Source organism: Equus asinus, chromosome 3 (assembly GCF_041296235.1).
Source record: "Equus asinus isolate D_3611 breed Donkey chromosome 3, EquAss-T2T_v2, whole genome shotgun sequence".
Classification (NCBI taxonomy): domain Eukaryota; kingdom Metazoa; phylum Chordata; class Mammalia; order Perissodactyla; family Equidae; genus Equus; species Equus asinus.
Genome location: NC_091792.1, coordinates 42235702 through 42259565, shown reverse-complemented (window position 1 = coordinate 42259565; position 23864 = coordinate 42235702). Strand labels below are relative to the sequence as shown.

Below are 23864 nucleotides of genomic sequence, written 5' to 3'. Positions count from 1 at the left end.
TTTCAACCAGGGCTGCCTGTGGGCACAAGGTTGTTTGTCTCTAAGTGTGCTGCCAGTCACAGGACAATAAACAATTTTCCTGCTGAGGTGAGGGCAGGGAACTTCTGAAGAAGAGTCACTTCTCAGTTGCTTTGTGATATCGAAACGGATCTTCTCAGTCTCCTCTCATGCCCATTAGGCGGCACAGTCTGAGCACCATTAGCATCTCTCTGCTCAAACACTTAAACTCACAATGCTTGTGGTAGGCTCAATATTCCTAGGCCATTTCCTCTGGTTTAAGCGTACTTCTGATTCTTCCTTATCTTCTTCCTTATCCTTCCTAAACTCATTTACCAACTCAAACTTACTTTCTCTATGAAAACTTTCTAGAGCCTCCAGGAAGAATTCTTCCCTCTCTCTTGAGAGCTTCTTACTTTGTACTTCTACAGAGAAATTACCAAAATGTGTAGTCATTATTTGTTTAGCCTTCCAGCTATCTCTAGTCTATAAAATCCTTAGGCAGGGATCTCATCTCATTTACCTTCAATCTTGTGAACTTTGACCCTGAATATTATTGACATAGGTGAACTCAACGAACGAATGAATGAATGAATGAGTGAGTGAAGGCAAGGTTCAGAAATGAAAAGGGGATTAAACTCAGAAAACGGTTGCTCAAAAATTTGATCTGAGATCAAATATATACTAGAAAAATGAAAAATAAAACAAACAGGAAATGTTACATAAGTCACTGAAATTTTATGTTGTGTGTGTGTGTTTTTTTTTTAAGTGAGCATCTGTGAATTTCTTTTGGAATGTTTCAGAAATCATTTTTCACTTTAAAATTCTATTCGTTTATTCACGAGTTCTTTTATTCAGCAATTGTATATTTATTGCAAACTATACATTAGACAAAATCATACTATTAATTCAGGTATTATACAATGTTATTAGTAACATATTATACTGAAGCTACCTGAAAATATTAATAAAGTATTTAATATTCTTCTGCTTAAGATAGGAGAATAGTAGAAAGACCATTCTTTAGGTCTTGTGGAGAAGTTAACTACCTCAGGTTAACTGTTTTTGTTTACTGTAGCTTTGTAAGGCATAACTTGATATCACTTATTAATTATTTTGTATTAAGTTGAAAATAAAAATATAGTGGGTTCTGTAGAAAAGACAGAATCTTCTACTAAAGGCTTTTTTCATTAACTTTTTTGAATCTATTTTCTTAAGTCATATCTAAAGGAAAACTATATTAGTTAAATGATTGAAAAAAATGAATAGAACAGAGATTTTTTTGAATAAACATAAATATTTGAACATGAGTAAATGAGTATTTCACATATAAGGAAAACATAGCTGTTGTCTTCTCACTCTGGGCACAGGTACTATGACAGAATCATATTTGTTGATTAACAATTTATATGATCAGAAAGATAGTAACTGGTGAGAATGGAAAATCTTTCTTTTATACAGAGACTCAAAAATGTTTGAAAACATCAAAATTTAGCAAATGTTGATCAAACAGTTTTCCAATCAACAACAAGTGGAGCATACACTGAACACGTTTTAAAAAGTTGCATTGCGAATATTGTTAAAAGCACATTTTCAACAAAATTTCACATTTCCTGTTACGCACAATAGTTTCAATATTTTGATTTATTAAATTTATATCTCAACGTGATTTGCTTATAAATAATTGTCGAATAAGTGAAAATTAATAAATTTTAGAGATATGGGGAAAAATACCAGGAGCGAATTTAATTACTAGTCAATGAATTCATTCAGACAATTTAGCTAAGATTAAGCTTCTTTTAAATTAAAAATAGTAGAAATCCATGTTATTTCAAAGTCTTTAAAGAAGAGTTTTTGTCTATTTTTTTAAGGATTACCTATACTAATTAAATGATGTTAATTTTGGTGACTTTAGTAACACACGATCTTGGGGGCTATTAGGTCATTTTGTCTGCTGACTGGTTTGATTTTAACTACATTATCCACTGCGTGTACAAAGAGAGAATCTTCACACTACAGAAACACTTGGAATGGGTTTTCAGCTATATCGACAGGGGACGACTTCCGTCCCGGTCTTTTGCGGCTGAGTTGCGTAAAGAGCGTATCTATTATTGACTGACTGCAGTCCCAGGCACTCTTGCAAGTATTCCACCTGTATTACTTCATTCAATACTCACAGCAACCCTAAAGGTTGCTATTATTATCTCCCTGTATTCAGAAGAAGAAACTAGGGCAAAAGAGACGTTAACTTGCACGACATCACATGGGTATAGAGAATGGGCGCCAGGATCCAAACGTGCAGTTTCACTCCCGAGCCTGCAAACGTCGCTATCGCGCTATTCTGTCCCATCTGTCAGTACACTATTCCTGTTCACAGAACTTCATGTCTTAACTGTGGCAAAACGATGACTGTGCTTTGGCTTACGCGGCCTCTACGGATAAAGACGCTCACTCGGCCGGAGAGCGAGAGGCTCCAGGCGCCCCGGCGGTGCTGGCCGGGTCCCGGCTCCCAGGCCAGAGCTGAAGCACAGGCGGCGGATAAAGCACCCGTCTCCGCAGACTCAGAACGGTGATGTCATTTCCTTCGTCTGGGTGGTTGCCGGGCGACGCGTTGGGCAGAAGCACTGCGTTGGGTACCTGAGAGACCTGGCGGTGGGGAAGTCACTTCCTCCCGGAGACGCTGTTTCCTAGCAACCGCCTCCCACCTCCGTTTTTAGTCCCGCCCGTTGCGCAGTCCCGGGCTGCGTCTCCCGGGGCCGCCAGGTCGAGGCCGGAGCGCGGGGTTCCTGCCCAAGGCCAGCTGTTCAGTCATCACGGGCGCTGGGAGTCCGCCGCAGGAGTGGCGGGGTGAGCAGGGGACGGGGAGTCGGGGAGGGACGGGGTGGGGACGGCGCCCGGTGAGCTTGGGCTTGAGAGCGCCGGGTCCTCGGCGGAGCGCAATGCGGAGCGGGCGGTGACCTGGGCGCCACCGGCCAGGCCCGGAGCGGCCCCCGGGGCGCGTTGCGGCGGGCGGCCGAGCCCCTGGCCTCCGCCCCGAGCGCAAGAGATGATCGCGGGCCCCTTGGCACAGGGATTTTAATGCAGCTCATCGCGGAGGCTTCGCTGTGTTTTATCTAGTCCTATGAACACTTTGGTGAGAGGGAAGAGTGACTGGGAAAGAATATTACCATTTGTGGTTTAGCAGTATGATCTTTTTCTTTCCTAGCGCTGTACGCAAGCAATGTTTTTCCTTTTTTTGGCGGTGCTTTTAGTTATATCTTTTATGAGGACTATCCTCGTGGTAGCCTTTTGAGTAAGTATAACTGCTTCCGAGGCAATGTTATGTTTCTTGAATAGCAGAGACGTGAAAAATACAGTTTCTAATTGAATTGGCATCATTTTATTGTTTTAACCTATTGCAGTCATTTATTTGCTCATCTGTAAAGCAGTTGCAGCATTATTTTAGGATAACTTCAATTAAAATTTCTTTTTGAAAACAAACTCGGGAGAATTTTATATTTCTCTGCAAGAACTCGCTTTACATTTTTAAGTGAAGATGTAGCTCAGTGTTCATGTGATGCTTTTCTTGTTTTCGTTTGGCTTTTTGGGGGGGCACTAAGTGTAGTAATAGAAATTCTCAAGCATGCAAAAAAGTTTAATTTGTTTTTTGTATATTTCAGCTCCCATCAGAAGTTAAATTATTCCTGTCACTTGTTAGCCGTTGTATAAAGGTAAAGAGTTAAAACAAAAACCGAAAACACTATGTCTGATGAAGTTTTTAGCACAACTTTGGCATATACAAAGAGTCCAAAAGTCACCAAGAGAACTACTTTCCAGGTAAAGTATTTCAAAGCGTTTTTATTTTGAATGATTTCGCAAGGTAAACACTGTATTAGGAGTGCTGGGCCTGAGTGATTCTAGGAACAGTCTCTATCAAGCAGGAGTAAATCTTGCATTCCTTTTGAGATTTTGTAGATGATGGTGTTTGAGCTCCAGTGTTACCAACTCTTCTGTGTGGCTTTCTATCAAACTAGCTGCAATACTAGGTTCTTACTAAGTTAGAAGTTAAATCAGCTTTTACAAGTTAAATAGCAACTTTAAATTGCTATTTCCATATAAAGTGTTTATTTTTTTTTCTGTTGTAACTTAATGACATTTAAGTTTTCTGTACCCAGTGACTATAATTTTGAACTCAGCCTCTAAATTTGCATTTTTGAAGAGATCCGTTACTGCAATATGTTGAAACGAAAGATCTTAATAGGTAGCAGTTTCTTCTGAAATGTCAGTTTATAATAAATCTCTCTAAATTGAGTCCCCTCAGTTAATTTATTTGATATTGTCTGTCTCCTCCAATTTAATTGTGAGCTCCCTGAGGAGAGGGATGTTGTCTGTGATGTTCTGCCCTGATGAGTCTGAGGGCTTGGGTGCATGGCATAAGCTAGGCTTTTGGTGGGTATTAGTTAGATGATTGAAACCTAAGTTTGGAAGCAGTTATTAATCAAGCATTTGTTTAAAGAATTAACCCTAAATATGAGGCCTCCACATTTGGGTGGAAATTGATTTTAGTTCTCTCATTTCAGGATGAGCTAATAAAAGCAATTACAGCTCGTTCAGCCAGACAAAGGAGTTCCGAATACTCTGATGACTTTGACAGTGATGAGATTGGTATGTGAGAATATGGAAAAGTAAACCACTTTTCTTCTTTCTGTTTCCTTAGTTACATTTAACCCATCCCTCCAAAAAAAATCACTGGGTTAAAATAATACCTGTGAATTCACTGACTTTACATTTGCAACTTTTGGGTTTTTTGCTGAGGAAGGTTTGCCCTGAGCTAACATCTGTTGCCACTCTTCTTCTCTTTTTGCTTGAGGAAGATTAGCTCTGAGCTAACATTTCTTCCAGTCTTCCTCTATTTTGTATGTGGGTCACCACCACAACATGGCTGACAAGTGGTGTAGTTCCACACCCTGGATCCGAACCTGCAAACCCAGGCTACTGAAGTGGAGCTTCACTGAGCTTAACTGAGCTGAGCTTAAGTACTATGCCACAGGGCCAGCCTGATTTCCAAATTTTTAATGAGTAGAAAGCCACTTATAATTTTCTAAAAGTTGTATGATTGACCTTGATTGTTTCTGAATGTGTACATTAACTGACAGCAGCTTTGCAGTAAAAGGATGCCAGTCAGTGGGAAACCACATTGGAGACAAGAAGTTCATTTTTAGGATCAACCCTATGAGACCCTACAGCAAGTTAATAACTGGGGCCGGTAGAACTAGACTTAGGTGCACATCAGAATCACTTTTATAGTGCTTTTGATGAATCAGAGTTTTTGGCTGTGATAGGGGCTCAGTTTTAATAACCCAGTCTATTAGTACTGATATGGTTCATTGAGTTTCTTTGGATTATATAAAAATATTAACATATTAGATTTCAGGTGTAAGAATGCAGAATTCTAAACTTGAAATTCAGTGTTTTATGCTTTAATATTCAGTGAATAACTCAATATTCTCTGTAAAAATAATCAGAAGAATAGTTAAATCATTGCTATGTAGTTAAGTTAGCGTTCTTTCTTATTCCTTCATAGTAAAATCTAATATTCTAGTATGGATGGAGTTGTAGTTCCAAAGTTTTTACAGAAAAAAATGTAATTAGCAAATAACTAGTTAAATTCGTCCATTTACAAATGTTCCTGACGTTATGTAATGAAGTTTGCAAATAAGAGCTTTACAGTCCAGAATCTTATTTAACTGTCCCATGGCTGAAGGTTATTTTCATGAACCTTTGGATGGTTTTTCTCGAGTAAGCGCAGTGCTTGGCAGTGCTCACATTCAATAAGTGTGTTTTGAATAAATTAATGAAATTGAAATTTTTATTTCATAAATAGCCAATAAAAACTGTCTCAGCTGTTTTTCAGAGCTGCAGATCTATTTTACAAATGCACCCATTCATGGTTGTAAATTCATTTCTAGTCCTTAAGGTAATCTTTTTCATTAGTGTAGCCTTCAAAACTTTAAAATATGCTAATGAAAACGTTTTTTCTCTTCCATTTTGCGGTTTCCTTAGGTGATTTTTCTGACACCTCAGTAGATGAAAATTCAGTTAAGAAAAAAATGAATGATTTCCATATATCAGATGATGAAGAAAAGAATTCTCCAAAACGGTCTTTTTTGAAAACCAAAAAATTGAACAGGGACGTAACAAAAGATGAGCCAGTATTCTCCATCAAAAATGATGAGCAAGTGGCACCTGCTGGTTCTGAAGACGTGGTCATAAATCCCTTATCTGAATCTCAAAATAAACGTCAAGCAATTGAGAAAGAGAAAATTAAAATGAAACCTAAACCCCGAATTCTTCCAGTCAAAAGCACATCTTCAGGTAATTTTTTAGGTTCCTATAATTGCATTTCTTGAAAGTTTCTTTTAAGATAATCAATCACAAAATGCCTTCATATGGTAGCTTATAAGTATTTAAGAAAAAAAATCGGACTTAAGTTTTCAATTTTACAGATATAAATCAAGACAATAGAACCATAGAGAAAACCCATAATTCTGATGTACACTTGTGTGTTCAGTCTTGCATCTGTGCTGGTAGAAGGCCAGACTACCTTCAGTCGTCCACAGCTGGGGCCCCCGAAGCTCCTAGGTCCAGCCTTGCCTAGGCCTGTGAGCTTCAGTTTCATTTTTAAGGCTAGAACTGCAATGGAATCCTTTCGGATCCAACTCACTCCAGAGGTTAGAGTTATAGCAGCATGGGGACTAGCCCTTAAAACAGTCATTTCCGTGCCGCTATTTGCCAGAATATTTTTTTGACATTTGTATATTTAAAGGGAGAGAGTTTTGTTGTTGCCATTGTCGTTTAACCCTCCAGACTTTCCTTAAGAAAAGAGAATCTCCATTCGGTTTCTCTATCCCTAGGAAAATCCACCAAAACTCTCTTTCCTGAGGAGAACTTCCTGGTGAGATCTGGGATCATAGTAGTTTCTTTAGAATTATTCTAAACTCTAGGCACAATGGAGCAAAAATGGAGTGAAGCAAGAGCCAACCCCTCCAAGGTCCCTTGGACCCCCACACAGACACGTGGGTATAGAGGGTTAAGAGTTTGGTGTCTTCCTGTCTTTCTCTTTCTGGTTTTTTTGTTTTTGTTTTTGTTTTTGCTGAGGAAGATTTTCTCTGAGCTAACATCTGTGCCAGTCTTCCTCTATTTTTTTTTTTATATGTGGGTCACCACCACAGTATGACAGCCATCGAGTGGTGTAGGTCCATGCCCAGGAACCAAACCTGGGCCTCTCTGTCAGAGCACACTGAACTTAACCACTAGGCCATGGAGCAGGCCCCTCTTTTTCTATTTTATAGAAAAATTTTAGTTGATGCTAACCCTCATAAAAATCTCTTCCATTTACATCATCATTAAATATTGTACTGGTAAATATTTTGTACTTGGCAAATTACATATCATTGGTAACATCAGACAAAACTTTTTCAGACATGTATTAGGGAACCACTCCTTCCTTCCCATCCCCCCATATTCCCATTAACTTTCAAATGAGGAGAAGATATGAACAGAGCAGGGAATACTAGGAAAAAAGCCACTGTATATTAATTATGTGTGACCTCAGCAAATAGTGTAAGTTTACTGTTCTCGTGAGGAGGAGGATAAAACCTGCTTTTCCTGCTGTAAGAATTTTTTTGAGACTCTATTGAGGTATGTCGCATAAACTATAAAATTCTCCAAAAATGTATTTGCAAGGCATAATGAAACAGAATTAACTTGCTAAAATGTACCTTTCCAGTTTATAGAGTATAATCAAAAATGGAGAGAAGGGGAACATGGTGAGTAGTCCAATAGTTCACCATTTCCCAAAGTGCATTCCACAGTTTGTTAATTGATATTATGGGGAAATCACAAAGTTACAGAAATTTTAAACTGATTTCTCTTTTTTTTTTCAGATTGGCACCTGAGCTAACAACTGTTGCCAATCTTCTTTTGTTTTTTCCTCCCCAAATCCCCCCAGTACATAGTTGTATATTTTAGTTGTGGGTCCTTCTAGTTGTGGGATGTGGGACGCCGCCTCAACATGGCCTGATGAGCAGTGCCATGTCCGCGCCCAGGATCCGAACCCTGGGCTGCCAAAGCGGAGCACTCGAACTTAACCACTTGGCCACGGGGCCAGCCCCATAAACTGATTTCTTTATGAGAGAACTTCATGGAACCATTAATAAAGAAATATGCACAGTGACTCTTCAAGAAGGACAGAATAGGCAGCGTTTCCTAGTCCTAGGTGAGTTTAGAAACCTATTTTTGTGGATTCTATTTATCCTATTCGTCTTGATTCTGAAAATCTTTTCATTAGGTTAATAAAATGTGAGCATATAGAAGCTAGAAATTGGTCAGATATAGGTAGAAGTATATAATTAGAACTTTATGGTAGATAATCGGCAATAATCCACCTGTTTAATACCATTTTTTTTAGCCTGTGGCAAGTTAAAATGAAGAGAGAAATACTGTTTTTTAACCACAAGATGGCACCAGGATTCTAAATGCTATACACAAATATGCAGTACATACTGTATTTTTAAACAATCCTTAGCCATTTGCAATTCAGTATATGTAATATAAAAATAATCACCAAAACAGGTAATTGTTTATGTTTGATTATAAGACAAAGCATGTTGAAAGAGTACAGGCATGTTTTTTTTTCTTTCTGAAAACTCAACCGTACTTCTGGAAGTGGAATTTTAGTATAAAATATATTAAAATCGTTATTCCTAGATTCTTCAGGTTGAAGAAAAGAATTGAGGCTAGTGGTTAGTGTTAGGCATATAGAATTCATTAAGTATTTGAATGTATAAATGAATAAGTGAATAATTCATGAAAGAAGGAATGTATTTCATGCTTTATTCTTCTCTAAATTTTTAGACTTTTTTTTTCTTACAGAGTTTGGAAGTTAATATTTTTAATATGGTGAGATATTGCTGAGTAGCAATTAATACTTTATAAGAATATTAGAACCTGAAAGTTCCCCTTGTTCTCGCTTGTCTTTTGTAAAAAGTGCAATAAGCCGACTCTTTCACTTTATTGAGCAGCTGTCACATGGGTAGTGATTGTAGAAAGTGATTTTTATAGGATATGTTGTTTTTATTTTCACATTAAACTGACTAAAGTCATGAACTTTGGAGTCAGGATGCTGCTCCTTTAATTGCATAAGGTAGAGTTTATGATGGTGGGAGCATGACCTCTTTGTTCCTCGTTTTATTTATCTGTAAAATGGGGATAGTAGTTCAGCCACCACTAAGGGTTTGAAGCAATTATATGAATTCATATATTTGAAGTGCTTAGGACAATCTTGGTGTGAATTAAGCACTCTATAAATGTTTTTATTATTCATTTCATTATTTAGTGTTTGTTCATAAGCAGATCATTCTATTTATCCACACATCTTTGTTGTGAATACAATATATTTCAGTATGTTAGAAGCATTGTGATGGTAACTAAGAATATGACATTAAAAAGATTCAGTACCAATCCTCCAAGACTGTCTTAGTCCATTTGGACTGCTGTAGCAAAATACCACAGAGTGAGTGACTTATAAATAACAGAAACCTATATCTCACGGTTCTGGAAGCTGGCAGTCTGAGGTCACAGTGCCAGCATGTCAGGTAGGGACCTCTTCTGGTCAGACTTCTCATTGTGTCTTTACGTGGACGAAGGAGCAAGGGAGCTCTGTGGAGCCTCTTTTATAAGGGCATTCGTCCCATTCATGAAGGTTGTGCCTCCATTACCTAATCACCTCCCAAAGGGCCTGCCTCCTGATAGCATCACCTTTGGGGTTAGGATTTCAACATAAGAGTTTGAGGGGAACACAAACATTCAGACCATAGCAAAGACTTTACAGTTTAGTGGGGAGGTGGACAAAAGGTCTAGTAAGAACACAGGAAAGTAGGCACCTAAGTTTGCCTGAGGGCATCAGGGAAGGCTTCCTAGAGGAGATGGCCGTATTAGCAATAACTGACAAATAATAGTATCTGTAGTCAGGACTCTTGGTTTCAAATGATTCAACTCAAGCAAACTTCAGTGGAAGGGGGAATTTATCGCCTTCTTGAGCATGGATGTCAGGAGGCCTTGCTTTAGGTGTCATTAAGTTTAGAGACTCAGTACTTTCATGTCACCTGGATTTTCTCTCTTTACTTCTGCCCACCCTCCCTGACTCCCTGACCCTCTCATTCTCTCCTCCCGCAACTGTCAACTCCCAAGTTACTCCATCCCTGGGTCCTATTTTTCTGTCATTTGGTCTATGTCTCAAACAGCCCTTCCCTCAACAGGGGAGAATGCCACTAGCTGTCTCCAGTCACATCCTTCCAGCTCCATGACTATGAAGGCATATCCTTTGACTCCAAATAGAAAAATACTCACCGCCTGACCACCTGCTGTGGCGAGGGGAAATGAAGTTTCTGTGATAAGCTGGGGGAGGGGTGTGCATCATGGGCCCACCCTTCTCGCTGAGGTATGGAGAAGATACTTGTTAATCCACCAGAATCACATGGATGGAGAGAAGGAGAGACTTGCCCAAAGAAAATAGGAGTGATAGACAAACCAGTAAAAAGAAAAGTTAATGTTCATTTACCATGTATCAGGCACTGTGCTGTGCACTTTATATATATTATCTCACTCAAGTCACACAGGCATCTTAGGAATTATGAATTTATTTTACCAATGGGAAAACTGAGGTACGTGGAGGTTATGATTTGTGTAAGGTTACAGTGCTAATGTGTCACAGCCAAGATTGAAATCCGAAATATCTGAAAGAGTCAAACTCATACACAGAGGAGGTAGAATGGTGGTTGCCAGGGGCTCTGGGCCGGGGGAATGGGGAGGTGCTGTTCAACAGGTATAAAGTTTCAATTACGCAAGGTAAGTTCTAGAGATCTATGCGACGCTATGCCTTTAGTTCACAATAGTATATTGTGCGCTTAAAAGTTTAAGAGGGAAGATCTCTTGTTAAGTGTTCTTACCACAATAAAAAAAATTGACTCCATACCTTCTTTCAGACATTTTACAGTAGTCTGCTTAAAGTGAGGCTTGAAAGACATGCACCCATTTGTCAGGAGGAGAAGCAGGAGGCGGACAGTCTAGGCAGAGGGATCAGCTTGGGTAAAGGTGTGACAGCAGCAAGGATGGTGGCATAGCTGAAAACAGCAGTTAGCACAGCATTTCAGGAACACAGATAACAAAATGGGTGTGCCAGTGAACAAGGCAGCACGTGTAGCCAGGGACAAAACCACGAAACCTTTTATATTGTTCAGAGGCAATTAAGCTTTTATTCTGTAGGATTGGGTGATAGGGAGCCATTGAAGAATTTTGTGGAGAGGAGTGATGTGAGCTGATTTGCATTTTGTAAATATCGCTGCGGTAGTAATCTAGGCAAGAGTGGATGAGGAGCTGAGTGTGGGGATGTAGGAAGCGGGGTAAATGAGAGAAATTTAGCAAGTAGAATCAGTAGGGTATAGTGATGCTTTGGGCATAGCAGGGAACAGAGGGTGGACTCTAGGTTGACTCTGGATTTGGGACTGAACCTTTGGCCAGAGTTTAGGACTTCACTAAAATTGGCAATGAAGCATTGATAGTGGTAACGATTTGGTATGGTGGTTGGCTCTTCTAGCAGCACTCCTAAGCCCATTTATAGGTAAAAGGAAGAAGATTTTAATTAGTTTGGTTGTGAAATTTTGTCAGCAGAACGCATTGGTAAAATAATGGAGAAATGAATATGTATAACAGGTAAAATTTATGCAAAAAGGTTATGTGAAAATTTTTCATATAGTGTTTTGAAGGCTGGAAGCGTACCAGCATTAGATTCTTGTTTTAAACTTTGAAGGAATGGAAACAGTAACTGAGAAATTTTAATAACTGCTAAAGAAGTTGTAAGGACTCAATGAATAGTGACTCACAAATCATCTGGTTCTTCATTCCTCCCTCCAGTCGGAGTTAGCACTTTGATGCTCTGTACTGACACTGTCATCTTCATACTTACAGCGGCACTTACCCTTGTCTTGCCATTTTATTTCTTTAGAATTGTCACCCTTTCCAACCTGTAAAGTCCTTGGACAGGGCCGTTGTCACTGTCTTGATTATGAGGTCCATAGTGTGAGTAATGTGGACAGGACCTAGCAGCAGATACTCAGCAGAGCTTCGATGGATGAACCCCTCATTTCATAGAGGTTCAAACTGGGACATGATTTTGTTTAATTTATTTAAAAAAGTTTTTTTTAATATTAGGAGAGTTCATAAAGTTGAAGAGTTAACTTCTCACAAGGGCCGGCCCCATGGCCGAGTGGTTAAGTTTGTGTGCTCCGCTTCGGCAGCCCAGGGTTTTGCCGGTTCGGATCCTGGGTGCGGACATGGCACAGCTCATCAAGCCACGCTGAGGCAGCGTCCCACTTGCCACAACTAGAAGGACCCACAAATAAAAAATATGCAACTATGTACCGGGGGGCTTTGAGGAGAAAAAGGAAAAATAAAATCTTAAAAAAAAAAAAAACAACCAAAGTATACTAGTTATTTCCAGGATGGCAGCTATTTTTAAATTTTGATTCTGAACTATGGCTTATTTGTGCTTATGGGAGCTCTGTGTAGGGAAGGGTTTTGTGCTTCTGGACTCTCCAGGACAGAGGGCCAAGGTGCATGGGCACAGGAGGGAAGTGTGGTGGTATGCTGGGGTGTAGTTGAAGCCATGGTCATTTTTTTGTACACCCACCTTAAAACATTTTACTTTTCAGCAGAAAATAGTAGCAGCCTTGAGGCAGACAACCACTTTAAGCCTTCACCTCGGCCAAGGAGCATGTTGAAAAAGCGTAGCCTCAGGGAGGAGAAAGCAGGGCTGGGAGAAGACAAAGAAGCGGCCCTCCATGAAGAATTAGCGGCACGTTCTGCGCCTCTACCCCTCCCGAGGCTGAATGGCGGACACCTGGAAGCTGAGAAGCAGGCCTTCTCTGAAAACCCTGATCCTGAGGTTAGCACTACGGCTGAACTGCTGCAGTGTGTTCTTAAATTCAGGCTTTTGCATCTGATTTTGAGAGAGAGAAAGAAAATAAATATTTGTGTGAATGCATGTGTGCATGTGTTTTACTTGTTTTCTCAGACGCTTGATAAGAAAATAATGTTAAGTTTTTTTAATATACTGTATTCCATTCAGTCTAAAACTCCATTTGTAAGATAGTTATTTTACATGCTGCTAAGAAAGAAGAAAACTGACAACTAAGCTGTAACACACCAGCAATTAGATGCGTCCGGTTTCAGAGAAAGTAAAATGCAAAAAAAAGGTCACGTTTTGAATCTATGCAGTACTGTACATCTTTAATTGTAAGAATTTATAGTTTTATTTAGGTATCTTTGAATTCTATAATTTATGCCTAAGGACAGTAAAGTCTGTCATTCTTTTGATTTCGTTCACTCAGCAAATGTGTATTGAATAGTCAGGGGCCTGTATTCTTTGGTGTGTGCCAAAATAGGAGTAAACGTGATTCTTCAGATTTTCATCAGGGAGTTTACTGTGTATTCTTATTGGGGGAGAACGCTTGGCCCCCTCTTTGTACATTTCGCTGTGGTTACTGAACTTCCACCCCTCATTTCAGGAGGAATAAGTTTCAGAAGAACATTCCTCCTCCATAATCAGCTTGAGCAGCTCAGGGAAAAGGAACTGAATGGTACCTGCTAAGCTGCTTGCTTTTTCTGCTCATTCCTCTGTGGTATTGGTGGGTAGGGATTTCCTTGGGAGGCGGTAAAAGAGCTGGGAGGAACTCTTTGGTACTTGTGCTAAATGGCTGAATCCCTCTCGTTCAGACCGGAAGTACGAGCACAATGGGCAGCTGATTCAAACCTTGTTCTGTAGTTCAGTTTTACCAGTAAAGTTGACAATTTGATATATACATCTACCTGACTGCACTGTGCTGTTTCCTAATTTGTTCTGAAAATCAGGAGAAGAAAAGAGGGTGTTATCAAACCCAAACCATTATTTTATGTTTAGTAAAATTATCCAGTGAAGAGGATATTGTGTTTACTGTGGGTGCTGTAGTGAATTGCCACAAACTGGATGGCCTAAAACAACAGAAATGCATTCTCTAGGTTTTGGAGGCCGAAGTCCAAAGTCAAGGTGTAGGCAGAGCCGTGTTCCCTCCAAAGGCTGTAGGAATGAATCCTTTCTTGCTTCTCCCAGCTTCTGGCAGTTGCCAACAATCTTTGGCAATCCTTGGCTTGTAGCTGCACTACTCCAGTCCCTGCCTGTGTCATCACGTGGCCTTCTGCCCTGTGTCTCTGTGTCACCCTCTCTTTTCTCTAAAAAGACATGAGTCATTAGATTTAAGACCTAGCCTCATCCAGTATGTCCTCGTCTTAACTAATTCCATCTGTAAACACCTTCATTTCAAATAAGATCACGTTCTGAGATTCTAGAAAGACATTAGTTTTGAGGGGACAATATTCAAACTGGTACAGATACCTAACTTTAAACACTCTTTGCTAGCATTTCTATGTCCCTCAATAAGAAAAAAAATGTTTCTAAAATTATTAAAGTAACATATTATGAAAGAAGACCTAATTGAAAAATATCTACCCATAATTCCACCATGTAATAACAACTACTCGTTATTCTTTTCCCCTTTTTAGCCTGTTTTCCTATACTTGTTTTATCATATTTGTCATCATAACATTAATAATGTTTGGTATCATGCCTTTTCTTTGTCTCTTAGCAATGGATCATGACGTATTTCCATGTTGCTGGGTGATCTTCAGACTACTTTCACTTTAATGACTGTAACAGAACTATTATCTTATTGTTGGGTATATTGGATACTTCTATTTTTAATAATTTAAATTTTCTGTATTCCTCATTGTAAAAATCATGCTGACTGTGCACTGAATCTTCTTTAGTCCACCTTCTCAGGGATTTCCCATCTATTTTTTGTTCAACTCTTCTCTCTCCTGTGTCTGTAATCTTTCGCTCTTCCATTGAAGAGTCTTTGGAAGGGTCTTTTTGCAATCGAGACTGGAAGGGTCTGTTCCCATCCACATTTAACTGTGTTCAAACCTCTTTAATTTTGTATATACTCTCACTTGGCGCTGTACCTCTCCCCCTACTGCCTTATCTTCCTGAAATGTCACAGCCAGATATTGAAGGGTGGCATTTGCTTTCTCACTACATCCTCACCTCCCACCTTTCCTTTGTGTGTGTGTGTGTGTGTGTGTGTGTGTGTGTGTATGATGACACATATGTATGTTCAGATGATAAACTAACCTGGCATTGCTGGGATACAATCTGGTTGGTTATGGTATAAGATTTTATTGTGGGATTTGATTTGTTAATATTTTGTTAAGACTTCTGATCTGTATTTTGGGTATGAAACCAAAAGTTTGAGGGCCAGCCCGGTGGTGTAGTGGTTAAGTTTGCATGCTCCACTTTGGTGGCCTGGGGTTCGTGGGTTCGGATCCTGGGCATAGGCCTACACACTGCTCATCAAGCCATGCTGAAGCAGTGTCCCATATGCAAAGTAGAGGAAGATTGGCACAGATGTTGGCTCAGGGACAATCTTGCTCAAGCAAAAAGAGGAAGATTGGTATCAGATTTTAGCTGAGGGCCAATCTTCTTCACCAAAAAAAACGGTTTGCTGTCCTTTTTTCCTTAATTGAGAGAATTCAGCAGTGAAATGATCTGGGTCTGGAATTTTCTTTGTGGAGAGGTCTTGGACGCTAAATCTTTTTTTTGATAAATATTTCAGTACTCAGATTTTCTATTTCATCAGTTTGGTAATTTATGTTTATTGAGAAATTTGTCCGTTTCATGTGTGATGTTGAATATATAAACAAAGTTTGTTTGTGATATTCCTTTGTCCTTAGGAGGACAATAGGATTATCCTAACATTTCATCTTTTATTTCTAATATATAGTTTGTGTTTTCTTTCTTTCTTTTTAAATGTTGGTAGGCATTTATCAGTTTTATTAAACTTTTCTAAGAACCAAATTTGGCTCTGTTACTTTTCTCTATTGTTTGTTTCCAGTTTCACTAATTTCCACTCTTTATTATTTCTTTCTTTTGCTTTGTTTGGGTTTAATTTGCTTACCTTTATATTGGGCAAGTTGTCCATTGATTTTAAGTTGGTCATCCTTTCTATTAAAACCATTGAAAGCTATACATTTCCTTCTATGCACTGCTTTAGCAACCCTCAATTTTTTTGATGCCTTTCATTTTCATTATCATTTCTTTAAATATATGTTCTAATTTCCCTTGTGATCTCTTCTTTTACCAGTTGGTCATTTTGTGGTGAATGATTTTATTTCTGAATATTTGGATCTTCTCTAGATATACTTTTATATTGATTTATAATTTAATTTTATTGCGGTCAGAGAATATACCTTACATGATTTCACATTTTTAAAAATTGTTGAGTTTTTTTTAATGGCCCATCCAGAATGGTTCTTGTGAAAGTTCCAAAGTATATCTGTTCTGCTGGCATTGCATGTAATGTTCTGTAATTTCAGCTTGGTCAAGGTGGCTGGTAGTGTCATTCAGATCTTTTGCCTCCTTACTGAGAGTTTGTCAGGTTGATTTACTGATTACCAACTAACGGCTGTTAAAATCTCCAGTTATGTTTGTGAATTTCTCTGTACTCCCCTTTAGTTCTGTCAGTATTTTATAACTTTGTTATTAGGCACATACACATTTATTATTATTATGTCTTGACCCTATTTAGCATTCTGAAATGTTTCAACCTCTGGTAATTCTTCCCTGATCTTGCAGAGTGTTTAATTCATTTACTTTTAATATAAGTATGTGTAGGCCCAATTTGTTGCTATTTGTTTTCTCTTTATCTCTTGTTTCAAATTGATGTTCTTGTTGTTGTTCCTCTGTAACTCTTTTCCTGCCACTTTTTTGAGAGTTAATCACGTATGTTTTAGTTTTCCATTTTGATTCCTCTGTTGCCTTTTTAGTTATACCTATTTGCATTATATTTTTAGTAGTTTCTCTGTGGATTACAAGATACACCTGTAAGTTATCACAATCTACTTAAAGTTGATATTTCATTAATTCACGATTAATATGGAAACCTTGCAGCAGTATTGTTCCATACGCTCCCTCATCCACTGTGCCATTGTTGTCTTATATATTCCATCTACAGGTGGTATAGTTCCCACAATGCAGTGTTTTAAATTTTCTTTAAATAGCCTTTTAAACTTTTTGTCTTGGACTTTTAAAGAATTAAAAGAAGATAAAAATAAATTTTTACAGTTTTCTTAAATATGTCTACCATTTCTGGGGCTCTTCATTTCCTCCTGTAGACCCAGATTACCATCTAGTGTTATTGCCCTTCAGTCTTCAGAACTTATTTTTACATTTCTTGTAGCAGGTTTGCCAGTGGCGGATGCTCTCAGTCTTTACTTATATAAAAAGTTTTTATTTCATCTTCATTTTTGAAGGATGGTTTAGCTGAATGTATACTTCTGGGCTGGCAGTTCCCTCTCCTATCCCCAGCTCATTATAGATTTCCATTGTTCCTGGCCTCTCTTCTTTGTTGAGAAATCATAGTAATTCATTTTGTTGTCCTCCTATATATAACATGTTGGGTTTTTTTCTGGCTGCTTTCAGGAATTTTTTCAAGATTTTTGTCTTTTTTCTTTTAGTTACAGTTAGACTGTAAGGTACCTCAGTGTGGTCTCCTTTATATTTATCTGCTTGGGCTTCACTGACTTTCAGGATCTGTAAACTGATACTGTCCATGAAAATGGGAAGTTTTTAAAAAGTTTTTCCTGCCCTATTTTTCTTTCCTCTCCTTTTAATACTCTAATTATATTTGCATTGAAATTTTTGATATGTCTCACTGATCTTTAAAGTTCTGTTTGTGCTGCTTCAATCTTTTCCCTTTGTTTTTCAGATTGAATAATTTGTATTGTTCAGTCTTCAAGGTCACTGGCCTTTTTGCTATTTCTCGTCTGCTGTTAAGTCTATCCAGTGAATTTTTTATTTCAGCAGTGTAGTGTTCAACTCTAAAACTCAAAACAACTCTGGTTTTTTTGTGTTTTCTAGATCTCTGGTAAGATTCTCCATCTGTTCTTTCACCACACATGTATTTCCTCTAAGTGCTTGAACATATTTATAATGCCTACTTTAAAGTCCTCATTTGCTAATTGCACATCTGGGTCATCTCTGGGTTGATTCCTGTTAACTGTTTTTGTTTTTGCTTTCATGGGTATGTGTCACCATTTTTTGTCTCCTCACCTGTTTAGTAACTTTCAGTTGAATACTAGATATTAAGAATGATATGTTGTAGAGATTCTGGATTCTTTTGTGTTCTGCTGAACATGTGTTTGAGCACACAGATATTATGGCTGAACTCAAATTCCCCACTCTGTCTCCCCTGCCATGGATATCAACTGAAATCTCTTCTTAGTTGTTTCAGTTTCTGGGTGCTATGATTGTTACAGGACCCTCTGAGGTCTTCCTCATGCCATGTGTAGATGAGCCAAGGCCTGTGGATTAATTTTATATGCAGATTTTAAATGTCACGCCCTCTGCAGCTCTTCCCCTAACTTCCTGGCTGATATTCCAGTCCTAAAGTCTGTCCTCTGATCCCTAAAGCCAGTACAGTAAGGCTGCAGTCTTCTATTACTTGAGCTGCACAGTTAGGGGAATGCCTTCAGACAAAAACCCACTGACTTGCAAATCTCCTCAGGCAAAGCTTTGTCTCAAGGCAGGCTCCAATGTCTTGGCCCTTCTGCCATCTTCTCAGATGACTTCTGTCTGTTGTCTTTGACATATACTTGTCTTTGTATCCATAAAATATGTTAGGAAAGAAAATTAAAATTTATTATTTGTGCAACAAAATCAAGCTTCTTACATTATAATGTCATCACTGTTAGGCTAGATTTGTTGTTGTTACATACCGTCTCAAGTCAGCTCCAACTCCTGGTGACCCTATGAATGAGTGATGTCCACAGTGTCCTACAAGATGTTTAGTTTAGTCATACAAATATAATTATTTCATTTCAGAATTCTGAGGAAAACTCAAGTGCATGAAATCATTGTGCTTTTCCTATCTAAAATATTTGATAGTGGTTGTCTACTTGGTTTTATAAATTGCTTCACTTGGAAAACTAGTAACATTTGCTTGAAACTAAAGGTTTTTAACTACTGTTTTCTCTATACTTTCTTAGGGAGGAGAATTAGAGAAAAAGATAGCACGTCTTTGCCTTAAATATTTATAAGATTTGATTTTAAAGCAGCAGGAGTTTTGAAAATTGGTAAAAACAAATATAGAAGTGGCAGCTAAAGAACTAGAATAGCTCTTTTAGTGATCCCTTTTAATGATCAGAACATCAAGGCTTGAAAGGAAAGCATGTATGCCTCTATTGGTTTAACACCTTTATATTTCAGCAGCAAATTCATAATAATGCAAATTTCAGAGTTAAGAAATAGTCTTAATAATGCTACTGCCCCCAACAAATCTTGAGAACTAAACTTACATGGTAAATACATTTTTTTAAAAACAGGATGCAAGTCTATCATCATTATCCCTTAAAGAAAGTGTTGAAGATTCCTTTTCACCAGGATCAGAGGAAAAAGCATCCATAAAAGGTGGTTATACCTAATTATTGTATCTTATTTTATTTGTGAACTCTGTATTTCTTAGAATCCCCATTGTAAAAGAAATAATACTTTGCAAAGTTACAGGAATGATATGTTTGTGTTTTCGTGGGTTTTAATCTCAGCTATGCAGTTTACTAACCATGTGATATCAGATGCAGAACTTAATCTCTCAGTGCCTCAGTTTCCCCCAAGATGTAAGACCTATCTCATAGAGCTGTTGTGGAAATTGAAGTGATGCTGTGCATTTTGGCCACTAGCCCAGTCCCTGGCACTAAATATGTACTATTATTATGCATGTGTTGCTGCGATCATCTGCAGTACAACGTAACAGTTGGGTGGACTTTTAAAGTGAGACTAAGCTGGATTTGAATCCAGACGCAATTATATGAGCAAAGTAGCTAACCTGTCTGGTCCTGTATATTGATCTCTAAAATGGAGACAAAAGAGCAACCTACCTCATTGGGTGGTTCTGCAAATTAAATGAGTTAATAATACATGTAAAACACTTCGAATAGTACCATAGTAAGAACACAGTAAGTGGGAGGTGTGAGTTGTTAGTTATTTCTTTCGTTAGTCCTATGACATGTAGCTTAATGAGAGCTAAAGGGCGTGGCTGTGTCTAAGGCTGGGATATGTAACATTTGTTAAGTGCTTACAATGTAGTATACTTTTCGTCATTTTACATATGAGAGAAGCTGAAATGCAGAGATACTAAGAAACATATCCAAGGTCAGTGATGGAGCTGTAATTTGAATCTTTGGCTCCAAAGTCTTTGTTCTTTTCACTGAATACACTGGTTAGCAGCTTTAAAGAATCTAATTGTGATACTTTTGAGTCATAAGTACTCTCCAAATGTGAATGTATAACTGTGATTATAAAGTGATTTTAAATCTAGCTTACCTCAAAACGAGTTCTAAAAAACGACTGTAGTGAAAGCAGCAGAATTAAGACTTTGGCAGTGAAGATACAGATTTGAGCAGGAGGTGGATCCTGGGAGAACTGAAACTTGGTGATCAACACGGAAAGCACTGGTTTATTTCTGTCGAGCCTTCTGAAGTGTGGGAGAAGCAGAATATAAGAAACAGAATATTAGAAGCAGAATTAGAAGTTCTGTAAAAGCAAAACTGAATCCTCTCCTGCCAGAACCTGAGCCTATCCTTGAAGCACTGAGAAGGTGTGTAGTTGGCCTGCCTTCAGTGCCCCTTGTGGGATCAGAGGCAGCACTGCGTCTTAGTGGGAATACAGCCAACTAGAGGATGGTTTATTCTCTGGGTGGTGGACTCTTCTAAAATTGCACGAATTCTTGATTCTCTCTGCATCCATACAATTTTATAACTGCACTGCCAGAAACTGTAGTAGCATAGAGATGTGTGCATCCTGCTTACACAGCCTCTTGTTCCAGCTGAGAAGCACAGGCTTTCAAATAGAACCTTTTGCCATGTCGCTTACTTCGATAATACGTCAACAAGCTCTTTTGGTGTGTCTTTATTTTAGGGTAGTTATTTCATTCTGTCAACTAATATGTTATTTGTTTTTAAGTATTAGGTATCTCAAATGCTTTAATAGATTGAGTAGCTATTTTTTCTTTTATAGATCACTTTGGAAAAAGTTTATTCAAGTTGAATATGATAGTTTTCTTCATATTTTGTTTTGCAAGAAAAAAAGGATTATAGACAGTCTTCATTTAGTGGAAAGAAAATGATCTATTATCCACCTTCTTAATTCAGAAGGGACTTTTAGTACTGTTACTCTGTCTCAAAATAGATCAGAATGAAGAATTCACTGAAAACTATAATTCTTTGAAACCAAATGAAAATGAAGAGAATTCATCTTTGATTGACTTTGCTACTACTGCACTTGAAAAATCCAAGGAAAGTCAAGTAACTACTGATGACCTTGAAGAAGAAAAGGAGAAAACCGAGTTGATTATGAATGATGACTTAACAGTTAATCCACCACTACTGAAATCTCAGAGTATCTTAATATCTCCCAATGCAACTGAATCTGCAAAGGTATTTCTATCAAATTACACCTTTTATACTCCAGCTTAAAACTCAAAATAGAACACTAAATATTTTATCTTCCAAGTTATGTACTTCTGAATTACCTGTGGAAACTAATCTTTTGATGGTGGTATTATATTGTCAAATGGCTATTATTTAATTCAATAGAATTTTAACTTCAGGGAAGGTTTGCAGTGAATACAATAAAACTCAATGTTTTCATTAAAAATTGTCTGAGGTATATGATCATAATATACTTTTATTTTTATTGCTTTTGCTGAAGAAGATTCACCCTGAGCCAACATCTGTGCCAAACTTCCTCAGTTTTGTATGTGGGACGCCACCACAGCATGGCCACCGATAAGTGGTGTGGATTCACACCCAGAAACTGAACCTGGGCTGCCGAAGCAGAGCACGCCAAACTTAACCACTAGGCCATGGGACTGACCCCCATAACATACTTTTAAGTATTTCAGAAATACATACCCATAAGTGTGTAGGTTTCTATGGGTCTTCATGTTATAAAAATAAGCTATCTGGAACAATTTCTAAGGTTCTGAATTAGTTTGTTATTCCTTTGGATATCATCTTTAAACATTTAAAAAATTTTAATGAAAATCTTTAAGAAATGTTTATCAACATCCATGCTTATTTAAGTGGAGGGACAGGGTATTATCAGGAACATTATGGATCTTGAGAACCAGACTTGCGGTGTATAGGATTACTTGTCCCTATGCTAAACTGCACCTGAGCACTATGCTTTTAAATTTTAGAGCCAACTAGTGGCATAGTGGTTAAGTTCAGTGGCATGGGGCTTACGGGTTTGGATCCCAGGCACGGCCCTACACACAACTCATCAAGCCATGCTTTGGTGGTGTCCCACATACAAAATAGAGCAAGATTGGCACAGATGTTAGCTCAGCAACAATCTTCCTCAAGCAAAAAGAAGAAAGAAGATTGGCAATAGATGTTAGCTCAGGGCCAATTTTCCTCACCAAAAAAAAAAATTATAGCATAGCATTTTTAGTCTTTCTTTCTCCTGAATTTAGTCTTTATCTCTTCTAGCTCAGTTAGCTGGTGATTATGTGTATATTTGTATTTGGGGAGGACGATAATAATAGCTGAAAACTTGTGGTTGAATGGGACTTTTATAATACAGAATATTAGCTTTTTATTAAAATTAATGGAGTTGGTTCATTAAACCATATTCCAGGTATATTGTCCTTTCTGTTTTGCTTAGAAAAAGCCCACTAATTTCATATTAGGGATGTGTCTACGTCCGTGCTGTCACTTTAATCTAACACGCATCTATCTGTGTAAAGTAGAAAAGTTATTCCTTAGAAGGAAGAAGAGTATTCTGGAGTTTACAGACAGGATCTTGGAAATGTCTAGTAGAGGTAATTCTAAATTAGAACAATTTGTATATAACAATTTATGTATTTATATGTAATTTATATAAAATCATAACGTATTTCTTTTAACTGGATCCTTGGCTTTATTCTTACTCTCTACTGAGTGATCTTTCTTAAGTTGGAATCTAATCATTCCCCTGCTATGGTCTCTGTTGGATTTTCATCATGAGAATAAAATCCAAACTCCTTACTGCTTCCTAAAGACCACTTCCCGACCGTGTATTCCTCCTCTCCCCGCCATGCACTGTGCTTCAGCATCCTTCACCTTTCCCTGGTTCTCACAAAGGTCAAGCTCGCCCCTCTCAGGCTCTCAGCACTTACTCTTTTTTTCCACAGCAGCCCACGCAGCCCCTCTCCACCCATCATCGTGTTGTTGGCTCTGAGGTCAGCCCTCAGGGTCGCCTCCCCTGAGCCTTCACTAAAGGAGCCCCCAGCTCACTCCAGTCACTCTCGTCACTGGACCCTGGTTTATCTCCTTCATGAGTCACGTTTGTTTGTGTGTTCATTGTCAGTCAGCCCTCTCTGAAATGTCATATCCTGAGGGCAGTTTATTCACTTATTTGTTCCCACTGCCTACAGTACTTGACACGTAGTAGATGCTTAAAAAATACTGATTTACTGGCAGTTTGGCCCCCAAGCCTAAGTGTGATAGCTCTGGTTTGTAATCAATCCATCTATGAATTTTTCTGTTTAATAGAAAACAATAGAAGATAGGAATATGAAGAATAAAAAGTCAACAAATAATAGAGCATCCAGTGCCTCTGGCAGGTAATAATGTTATCAATATCTTTCACTTATGGGTTTACATTCTAACAAAGCTTGTTTTAATATAACTTCCATAAAGTA

The 23864-nt window shown here is 38.2% G+C and overlaps 1 protein-coding gene across 2 annotated transcripts in view; it reads left to right on the top strand.

Annotated features, from left to right (window-relative positions):
* The first annotated feature begins 2266 nt into the window (after window positions 1-2266).
* MAP9 (microtubule associated protein 9) overlaps window positions 2267-23864 on the top strand; it is a 36730-nt gene continuing 15132 nt past the window's right edge. Inside the window, exons 1-8 of one of the 2 annotated variants that reach the window (XM_044767066.2) lie at window positions 2267-2844; window positions 3657-3813; window positions 4557-4641; window positions 6040-6351; window positions 12750-12979; window positions 19507-19591; window positions 21368-21615; window positions 23716-23786. In XM_044767066.2, coding sequence (XP_044623001.2) covers window positions 3739-3813; window positions 4557-4641; window positions 6040-6351; window positions 12750-12979; window positions 19507-19591; window positions 21368-21615; window positions 23716-23786 — 1106 coding nt within the window. In that variant the 5' untranslated portion in view covers window positions 2267-2844; window positions 3657-3738. Of the gene's footprint in view, window positions 2845-3656; window positions 3814-4556; window positions 4642-6039; window positions 6352-12746; window positions 12980-19506; window positions 19592-21367; window positions 21616-23715; window positions 23787-23864 lie in introns of both variants that reach the window. The other variant, XM_014843953.3, reaches the window with a different exon arrangement.